The sequence below is a fragment of the Petaurus breviceps genome, unplaced genomic scaffold (genome assembly GCF_028583685.1).
Source record: "Petaurus breviceps papuanus isolate PSGF00001 unplaced genomic scaffold, PetGlider_PUasm1.0 90769, whole genome shotgun sequence".
NCBI classification, from domain to species: Eukaryota; Metazoa; Chordata; class Mammalia; order Diprotodontia; family Petauridae; genus Petaurus; species Petaurus breviceps.
Genome location: NW_027187341.1, coordinates 17,855,366 through 17,866,295, shown reverse-complemented (window position 1 = coordinate 17,866,295; position 10,930 = coordinate 17,855,366). Strand labels below are relative to the sequence as shown.

The 10,930-nt window shown below is 36.2% G+C and overlaps 1 protein-coding gene across 1 annotated transcript in view; it reads left to right on the top strand.

Annotated features, from left to right (window-relative positions):
- The window catches only part of LOC138146723 (cation channel sperm-associated targeting subunit tau-like), a 123,378-nt gene that overhangs the window by 54,497 nt on the left and 57,951 nt on the right, over window positions 1–10,930 (top strand). Inside the window, exons 8-9 of the mRNA XM_069068824.1 lie at window positions 4,010–4,089; window positions 5,649–5,789. Of these exons, the coding sequence (XP_068924925.1) occupies window positions 4,010–4,089; window positions 5,649–5,789 (221 nt within the window). The remainder of the gene's footprint in view (window positions 1–4,009; window positions 4,090–5,648; window positions 5,790–10,930) is intronic.

Below are 10,930 nucleotides of genomic sequence, written 5' to 3'. Positions count from 1 at the left end.
CCTTCCTCCCCTAACCTGATTCTTTAAGTTTCCTTCCCTACAACTCTATCTACACTCCTTCATTTGCCACACCCAGGCCAATTTCCAAGTATTCTATGTCCCATTACAGCCCTAATGGCCTTAAATGGGCCTAGGAAATAAATAACAGATGTAGGCACCTTCATTTCCCAACAGTCTTAAGCCCATAGTTATTCTTCCTTTGTCAGCACCCTTGGTCTCTGAGATTCATTGCTGTAAAACTCCATCTTTTTAGCTCCAGTGTTCTCCTGATGATCATTTCTAGGTACAGATTATAGAAAAATTATTTCCCACTCCAGATCATATCTTTACGGTTCTAAAATGGACAACTTTAATTGCATAAAACCAAAAAGTTTCTGCACACACAAAATAAATGCATTTAGAGTCAGAAGGAAAACAATTGAGAAAAATCTTAACAGAAAATTTTCCTGATAAAGGTCTAATATGTAAGATATATAAAGAATTGGTGCAAATATGTAAGAACAAGAACTATTCCTCAAAAGATAAGTGGTTAAAGGATAGGATCAGATCATTCCCAAATGAAGAAATGCATGATAACAACAGGAGCAGCTAGGTAGTACAGGGGATACAGTGCCCGGCCTGAAGTCACGAAGACTCATATTCCTGAGTTCAAATTTGACCTCAAACATTTTCTAGCTATGTGACTCTAGGAAAGTCACTTAATCCTGTTTGCCTCAGTTTGCTCAACTGTAAAATAAGCTGGAGAAGGAAGTGGCAAACTACTCCAGGATCTTTGCCAAGAAAACCCCAAATGGAAACACAGAGTCAGGCGTTACTGAAACGATTGAGCAATAAATTGTATCACCAACCCTATGAAAAATATCACCAAGAGAAATGCAAATTAAAACAACTCTGAGATTCTATTTCACACCCATCAGTTGGGTAAAGACAGAAGCAGATGAAAATCGTCATTTTTAGAGGTATTGTGGGAGGACAGATACACTAATGACCTGTTGTTGGATCTGTGAATTGACTGAACCATTCTGGAAAGCAATTTGTATACCCCTGAAGTCACCCAACTATATATACCCTTTGAACCAGTAAAAATGCTATTTTAAACATATACCCTAAGAAGATGAAGGACGTAGGGGGAGAGCACAAATATACAAGAATATTTGTAGCAGCACTTTTTGTTATGGCAAACAAGCAGAGACAAAATAGGTGTCCATTAATTAGGGAATGGCTGAACAAATTGTGGTATATGAATGCTTTGGAGTATTATGCCATAAGAAATTATGAATATGATAGATACAGAAAATTATGGAAAGATTTACAAAAACCGATAAACGAAATGAGCAAAACCAGGAGAACAGTTTATGTACTGATCACAGCAATAATGTGAGATGTATACAACTTTGACTTCAGAAAGCAGTGGCCAGTCACAACTTCCAAAGGCTGGTGAGGAAACATAGTTCCAGGAAACATCTTGACTGAGAAGTGATGGACTAGAGGCTTAGAATGAAATGTGAATTCTCTGATGCAACCACTGTGGTATCTTGTTTTACTTTTCTATCCATAGTTATAACAAACAGGGGATTCTACTTGGTGAGAAGAAGGAACTTAATATAGTGACAGTGATAGACATGAAAAATAGAAAGAGTGATAGAAATGAAAAAAAATGAGAGCATTAATAAAACTTTTATTCCAGGAATATCAGAAATGTGGAAGGGAATATAGAACTTTGTTATTGCCTTGCTAAACTAATTTATATAGATAACTTTTTAAAAGTATGTTTAACTTTTAAAAAACTATGTAGCGGAAGATCACATTTCTTATACAATTCTTTTTGCTGTTCTTGATACTGTTTGTTCTTTTGAATTGTTTGTTTATTAATGATTATTAAATTCAAAATAAAAAATTTTAAGGGTTATAGTGACAATGGATGAAGTGAAATCATCTCACAATTGTAATAATATAAATGCAACTCTGATTTAAGGATTTGAATAATCTGAAATTTCAAATGAGCTTTTTTTTTGTCTTTTAATCATAATGAGTAAAAGGGAGGACTCATATCAATGAGATCACAGATATGTCAAAGTACTGAAGCAACTATATTTAAGTATCCCTTGGTCAGAGTAACACAATCTATCAATCTTTCTTATTTAGAAAATACAATTAAACATTGTTGGATCCTTTCTCCAGTTCCTATGCTTATATAAATACAAATGTCTATTTTATATTCATTCTTCAAATTGACATAGTTTGGTATTAACATTTGATTACAAAATTTTGAATTAGAAGCAACTTATGGTACCAGTTCTCCTGAATAACACACAGGCAAATGTTAGATAACCACAACTTTGTGCCATCTTTTCATTTTTTTTCCATTGTACTTTATTTCTTATCCTCGCCCAGAATTCTCATTTTTTAAAGACCAATTTTTTAACCCAGAAAAAGTTCTTTTCTCAGAGAACTGTGATCTAAAGCTGTGCTGTGGACTAGGCTAAATGAATAAGCTATTGGATAAGAGATTTTTGGAGGATTTTTAGATATAGTTTAAAAAGCAGCACTCAGGGTTGGAGAGGAAAAGTAATATGATCCCAGGGCATTAGGCAGAGCCTCTAAAGGGAGGTACTCTAAAGACTTCCACAGTCTTGATTTCCTATTTCAGTTTAGGATTTTGCCATTCAAATATAATAAAGTATCATCTTTCAACAAAGATAGCAAAACATTAAAAAGTGCACTAGTCTTCCAATCCATGTGTCTTTCTTTTTTTTTTTTTAAATAAAAAGATTTGGATATAATCTGTGGCTCTGTTGTATATAATCAGGTGTATTCCTGTGGACCAGATTTAATCTGAAAGATTTTTAAATGACAGTATGGCTTGTTCAGCTCCAATCTAGAAATATTTCTGGGAATATCTGAATTAGACACATTTCTAAGTTTCCCCTACAGGTATTCAGTTCTCTTATAAACATCAAACTAACAAGGAATATAACATAGAACATGGTTTTATTAAAGTATATAAAAAGAGCAGGGTAGGGTCTAATAAGTAAAGGGGAAAGGAATAAACATTTAAATTAGCACCTACAAAAGTGCCAGGCACTGTGCTAAACTCTGTATACATAGTATTTCAGTTCATCCTCTCAGCAACCCTGTGAGGTAGATGCTATGATTATCCCTACTTTACAGTTGGGGAAACTGAGGCTGACAGAAGATAAGTGACTTGGCAGGGTCTAATAAAAGCCTGAGGTGGGATTTAAACTCAGTTTTTCCAAATCCTGGGCCTAGCTCTCTATCCACTGCACCACCCAGCCTCTCTAATATTTTAGCCCCTTTTACAATATAATCTTTAAATTTCCCATTCTAGTGAATATTTGGCCCTTCCTTTCTCCCTCCAGAGGATTTATGATCCCTACCTCCCCCAAAATCTCACAGGACCTATAGGGAAAGTCTCAGTAAAATGAGTGAATTTGAGAACCTCAATGAAAGGTTCTTGCTTGCTGCCCTCAAGAGCTTTGACTTACTCCTTTGCTCTTGTGTCTGCAGTTCTACTCTGTTTCATTTTAGTTCTTAATGTAATCTGCATTTCAGCTGTAATAATTCCTGTCTTGGCTCAGAAATCTTTGCCAGGCAACCACTATATTTCTCATACTGCTTCCTGTTCCTTTCATTGCCATGATCTGAAAACTCCCCAGCCCTTTCTCATGGCTTTTTCTTTCAGCAGGCCCTATTCACAACCTATTTGTACCCTAGAATTTTGCTCATGCATGAGAGGGGTATAAGGGCTGAATTTCTTTAGAGGTGTTTAGATTTTGTCAGTAAGAATTTTCTCTATGTGTACTTATGGACTATTATACTTAAAAGGGACTTTAAACATTGTCTAGTCCAACCCCTTCATTTTTGTGAAGGAGGGAAATGACTTACCTTCTGACTCCAAGTCTTTTGTACCTCATCACTTTGCCTAATCAGGTAAAATGAAGGTACTAATTATTTATTGTTAAAATTAATTTATATTTTTCTTTTTCAGTTAAAACCACTTCAGAAGTTGATTCAGCCATCTATGTTTATGAATGTTCCCCCACCTGCAGAAAGAACAGACCCTCTAATGTAAGTGCTTTTGAAAAATTTTTAATTATTAATAAATTTAAAACTATTTTAAAGATTGCTTCAAGAATCCCAATAATTTGGTAAGTATTTATTAGATGCCCTTATATACCAAATTATATTGAAATGTCAGTAGTAAAACAGAGCGAATTAATAGCTAGTATTTATATAGCACTTTAAGATTTGCATAACACTTCACATATTATCTCATTTGAGAATTCAAAGAAAACTGAATATGAAGTTTGAAAACATTTAGTATATCACATTGTTGAACAATAATAAACAGAAGAAATCAGGGACAAGGAATTCAGATCTAGAGTCACTCAAAAGGATATTTAGAAGTGAAAGGGGGGTGGCTAAGTGGCACAGTGAACAGAGTACTGGTCCTGGAGTCATGAGGACCTGAATTCAAATCCGGCCTCAGACACTTAACACTTACTAGCCATGTGACCTTGGTCAAGTCATTTAGCCCCAATTGCCCCGCCTTCCCCCCTCCAAAAAGCAAAAAACAAAAACAAAACAAAACAAAAAATCCTGGTTCCTGTGATCAATTCAACCCAATCCATCAAATATTCTGGGAGGCCAGGAAGCACAGCGAGTAAGAGCACCGGCTCCAGTGTCGGTTTGTCCTGGAGATCGAATCCCGGGCTCAGACACTTAGTACCACACCCAGAAATAACTGGCCGTGTAACCTTGAGCAAATTACTTAACCCTGATTGCTTAAAAAAAAAAAGTGAAAGGAGGTACCTATTTCAGGGAGAGGAATGGAACTTGATTTGAAAAAAAGAGAAGAGATAAATAACATTTGGCTGAAACATTAAAGATACAAGCATGAGCAAAGAGAAATTAGGAACAAAAAATAAATAGGGATTCAAGGAAAAAGTCAGTTATACTAGAAAGCTTTTCATTTCAAAACCTCATACCTAAAGTGCAAATGAACAAGCAGCACAATGCAGGTAACCTTAAGTGCACAAGCAAGGGCTAAAAACCAGGAGATTGATTTGATGTAATTGATAATAAAAATATGAACTTCTTTGAAATTTGTGGATGTTGGATTGGGGAAATGGGATTTTTAGGAGAATTGTCTTACAAATTCCATGTGCAATATTCGTAAAAAATGAAAATTTAAAATAGTAAGACTTCTGCTTGTAGCTGCCAGTGCTGAGGGCTAGAACTTAGGTAGGAGAGAAGCTTAGTTACCCTTCTTTACTGACAAAAGCTATAGAAACTCCAGTTATTTTTTGTTGGTCTAAAGCAAAGCAATAGCAGTGAATTACCTCTTTTTCACAGAGAAATTCAGACCTTTCATTAACTTTGCTATGGCTGTTTTACCTGAGCTTTCTTTCTTGCAAATAAAAGAGAACTCTGGAGAATTGAGAGGTCTACTTCCCTTTAGAATCGGAGACCTTCCTGTTCTAACCCCACTCACTGCTAGTCTAGGAATAGATAAAGGAGTTGGTAAGATAAGAAAGATAGGGAGGAGATGAGGAGGATTGGTTTTAGAATTGTGCACATTTGCAGAAGACATATATTAGATATATAACTGTATTTCTACTTTGTAGAAATGTTATCACACCGCAACTAATAGAATATCCAGCATTCCTATCACCAGACTTGAATATTACTATTGGGACTCAACAAAAACATACTCCATCATCACCTCCTGTAAAACTTGAAAAACTTCAGCAACAACCTCGAGAAAGGCAAGAAATCCCCCTTTTTTTTTAAATCTACATATTTGTATTGTACAATAATTTATTTACCTCCAAGATATGGAATTCCAGAAACAATTATCTTCTGATGTTTTAGTTGCTCTGATTTTTGCTGAATGTTAGACTGGTGATGTTAGAGGGAAGTAGTATGATGGAATCCAAAGAGCACTGTACTAAGAGTCAGTATACTTGGTTTCTAGTTCTAATTCTGCCACTAACTGGCTGGGTGATTTGGGGAAAGTAATTCATTTGTACAAAATGAGGGGACTGGATTAAGATCATCAATAAAGTCCTTTTCCATTCTAACGTTCTATAAATACATGGTCCTGGAGAAAAGAAAATGCTGTTGGGATAAGAAAAGATAAAAGACCAGGTAACAAGTAGGAAATAAGAAAATATAAAACTGCCAATGGAATAGAAGAAATGGGACTACCCAGCTGTTGCTATTATATCCAAAAGGCTTATGGTGACAGATAAAAAAATTCAGAGATGGGTGTCACAATGAAAACTGTCCTAAGTCCATAGGTCTATAGCATTTATAATAAGATAGGACCTATCCCTTTTACAGAAAGCTAGTGAGTTATAAGAAGAATAGGCTTATCCCAACCGCCTTTACTCCTTAGTTACCAGTAAGTTAGGTACACTTACTTGAATTTCATTGGTCCCTGCCTCCATTAATCTCTTTTAAAGAAAATAACTTAAAGGAAATGGAATAACTACTCTTAGACTGAGTTCCCAGGGTTGGTTGAAGCATTCTTTTAGGATCATCAGTCAGATGTACTTACATCTTAGAATCTTCTGATTAAAAAAAAACAGGATTTAAATATATAATTTTGAGAATACATAGTATCACAAAGTTTTCACCCAAACTTCTTTTACAAATGCTATATAATACAGAAAGAAATATGATAAAAGATTTTTTATTTAAAAGATAAAATCAAAACAAAAGAGAAAAATCCTTCTGTGAAGTTTTAGCATGATGACTGAGTAGTTATAACTGCATCCAGTACTCAATCACCTCAGAAAGTCATAAATGTGCCTAAAGAAAGAAAGAAATCTTCATAGAAAATAATATTATAGGGTAAATGAAAGTGAAGTCTAGCCTTCAAAAGGAAAAAACATACACCTAGAGCCCTAGAAGAAAAAAAATAGACTAATACCAAAAATATTGAGAATTGTTAAAAAAAAATTTTCAGTGATTGATTAAGGAAAATCTTGCATCTATAAAAATATGAGGCATAGGCAATGACATAAAAAGACAAAATGAGACTTGACAGTTGAAAATTTGGAAAATCTTTATAATCAGTAAATTCTCTGAGGAATGGAATGTCTCATATGGAAGATGAAAATATAGAAGTGGCAGAACATTGGTTGGTTATTGTCTTTTGTACTCAAAGAGGACCAAAATTACATCATTAGGTTGTGGTCAGTGTACAGTGTGTCCAACTGTGACTAATCAATGACCAAAATGAGCTTAGAAGGCTCTACCATAGGTTGGGCAAAATAGTCCATTTGAACATTTGGAATGGAGATGTTTCCAAATTTGCACATCTCATGTTTCTTTTGAGCTACTACAATTTTACTTTGTTCATAGAGCACAGTGCCTTCTTTCACGTGGGTGCACTATGCTGAGCAGTTCTATGCTAGTATCTCCTGTGTTTCATGATGGCAGAACAAATAACATTACAAATTTAAATGATATAACTAGAATAAATTAAATTTCCTGTAGAACAATAGAGCTAGATAAGAAAACCTGAGAATTTGTTGGAATCAGTGTGAGGAAATAAAAGATCTGAATACTATATCCAAGAAAGTTGTACCATAAAATTGTTCAGAAATATTGGAAATGAAGGGTAGAATCTATAGAACACCATCATGCCAAGTTTACCTCAGCCAGAAAAGTATTAACCAAATTCCAAAGCTTCAATAAGAGAGAACTTTCTAATTAGGTGGAATAAGAAAATAACATAGCAAAGAGTATCAGTTTGAACAGTGTAGCATCACTCAAGTAGAACATGTGATATTTTGAAAAGCAAAAGAAATGAATTATCCAAATTTGCCTGTTCTGCAAAAACTGAACAAACTCCTTCATGAGAAAAGATATTTCCTTAACATTATCAGATACTTTCATTCTTTCCTCCAGAAAAAAAAAGAGAACTAGACATAGCCTTTGACCACAAGTTGACCATGAAGTAGACTCTTAATGTAAAAAAAGAGTATTTAAATAAAAAAATAATAAATTATGACCAAATGTTTATGTTTTGAAAGATCCGGACATGTACAGACAGCTTGTTAATATGGCATCTCAATATGGACAATGCTAGGGTACTGCTTTTAAGAAAAATGTGATGAACATGGTATTAAAGAAGAGGCTTTTTGATTGACCACGCAGGCATTTTAGAAGACTTGCCACCTTCAACTATGGTCTCTGCCTCATTCAATTCAATGTATCTTGGTAACTCCTTTGCTCATGATGACTAGTGAAGGGTGTGTAGTCTCTAGTAGTGGTAGTTAGAAGATCAGGAGATCAAGCCATGGGAAGCCAGGAGTAAGAGTCTACACCAGGTTAATCATCCAGCACAGCAGTGGTGTGGTGTGTGGTTTGTCCTTTGTTCTCAAAGAGGACCATGATATCAGGAAGATGATGCCATAACTTGCAAGTGAATTGAATTTAAGTGAGGGAGGGCTGTTCAAAGTCACCAACCTCACTTTTTCCTCTGGAGCCATCTGGGTCCACTGGCCAGATGCAGATCAGGGCAACTGGAGACTGCCCAGCAGCACAGCAATAATGCTCTAAGAAGCAAGGTATCTTATGAAGCAGTCTTTGGGAATCTAGCCCAGAAGAAGGATTCACCCACCAGTCATGCTGTATCTGGATATGAACTTGGTTGGTCTTGTGCCGTGTCCTACATGTGCTAAGTTTTGAGCTTAATTTCTACCCAACTACCCAGGAATGAAGCTGAATAGGGAGGATTATGTCTCTGAGGAAACTGGGGAAAATGTTTGTACATTTGAACAAATTACTTTTTATCATCTATGAAGTAAATGTATTTTTGTTCAATCATTTTCAATTGTGTCTGACTCTTTGTGGCCCTATTTGGGGTTTTCTTGGCAAAGATACTAGAGTGGCTTGCCATTTCCTTCTCCAGCTCATTTTAAAGATGAGGAAACTGAGGAAAACTGGGTTAAAGACTTGCCCAGGTTCATACAGCTAGGAGACCACATTTGAATTTAGGTCTTCCTGACTCCAGGCCTGGCACTCTCTCCACTGTGCCATCTACCTACCCCTGTAAAGTAAATGTCTTTTTGTAAAAGCCAATTGATATTAAGTGGTTAAATGGAACTAGGGGACTAGTGCCTGGGCCTCTAAACATGGTTGAGGAGGAGGAGAGAAAGTTTTCTCTAGTTGAAGGCAAAGAAATTTTACTCCCTTCACATTGGGTTGTTGGGTTGTCTGATAATCCTGAATGGAACAGGGAACAGACCTGGCCCTTAGAACCTGGTCAGAGTCAGCCATGTTACACTTAGATGTTGTAGGGAGGAGCAATGGCTATTGTTTGTCTAGCTTCATCTGAGGGCTAATCTGGGGGGAAAAAAGACCAGGCATTAAGGAGGGAAAACAGCCCTTAATATTCTCTCCTTTAATTTTCATTCTAGTATCTTTATTTTTTGTGTGTTATATGTAGATACAAGCTTATTAAGGGAGAAGACTATTTTGGTGGAATTCCCACATCCAAGCAACAATGTTTAGTATATATAGTAAGTGTTTAGTGAATGTTTGTTTATTTAAATGAAGTACTGCTAGTTTCCAAGCTGGTTGAATAATGAATTCCATGAAGTGGTTGCATTTTTTTAATTCCCATCAGCTTTGCACTATTCAAAATTATAAGTATATGCAAAATATGGCAATTGGATCCAGTTCTAAACTGGACATTTTAAAACATAAGTGAGTTGATTTATTAACATAACAGCAGGAGATTAAAAAGTTTACTACAATGTAATAGAGTAGTTACAGAAAGTAAAAATTAAAAAGTTATTGAATATCCTACCTAAAGTTAATCCTACACTGAATGCATGACAAAAATGTCATCATTATTATTGAAAATATTTTTATGGCATAGATTGAACTGTTCTTTGTTTCTTTAAATTTTTATACTCACACTGGTAGTTGCAATAATCCACATCTCAGTGAATTTGCATGGTCATATTCTCGCACAGTGAATTAAGTATAGATGGATGACCTTAGGCATTATCTAAAACTATTAATGCTTTAAAAGACGTTGTTGTCCTTGCCATATGTTTTCAACAGCTGGGCTAAAATAACTTTAAAACCATTCATTGAAAACAGTAGTAGTTACCCATGCTTGACCACCAAAGAAGTGGTAGTAATCGCCCATCAGACTGGAACTGGTCTCTAATCTGGGGTGGCTGGAACCAAATAAAGCGAGGATCAGGAATCAAACCGAAGTTTAATTTTGGAGTGAGGAAAATGACTTGTAAGCAAGGACACTTGTGCTAGAGCCCCACCCCTAATAGGGGGTGGAGGCTGTGTAGGGATATCTCAATACTTATACCAGTGGCTGAACAGTGAGCTGTAGCCTTGACAATGAAGGGTAACAGGAACAAGTTTTCAAGTTTGATTCATAGCAGGACTTCATGACGAGAGCATGGGTACCACAGATGCTTGTCCAAGCTCAGAAACCACTTGATGCTGGTGCAAAACAATTCTGGATTTTACTTGGGCTGAGATCATCCAGAGGTTGAGTGCAAAGGATTGTTGTTCTGCCAAGCTCAGGGTACTTTCTTGCTGAGCCTTAGCTATGGAAAATAGTGTCTCCTAGTATCTTGACATTTCCCCTTTTAGCCAAAGGGAAGGGGGCTGTAAAAGAACCCCTACCCTTATGACCAGTGGAGAGGCAGGTATAAGCCAAGATGCCAGGAGGGGCCAATTGGACCAGGATGAGATGTTGCCCAGGGGGTTAGTTTCTTGAGGGGACCTACTGGGGAAGTATGTCCCAGGTATTTTTGTAGCCATTGTTTGCTTGCAAGCAGAAAAGAGAGGGGGGCCCAAGGATGTAGGGGGACAAAATGTAAACACACACTTGAATCAGGGCCTTGGTGGTTGAACATAT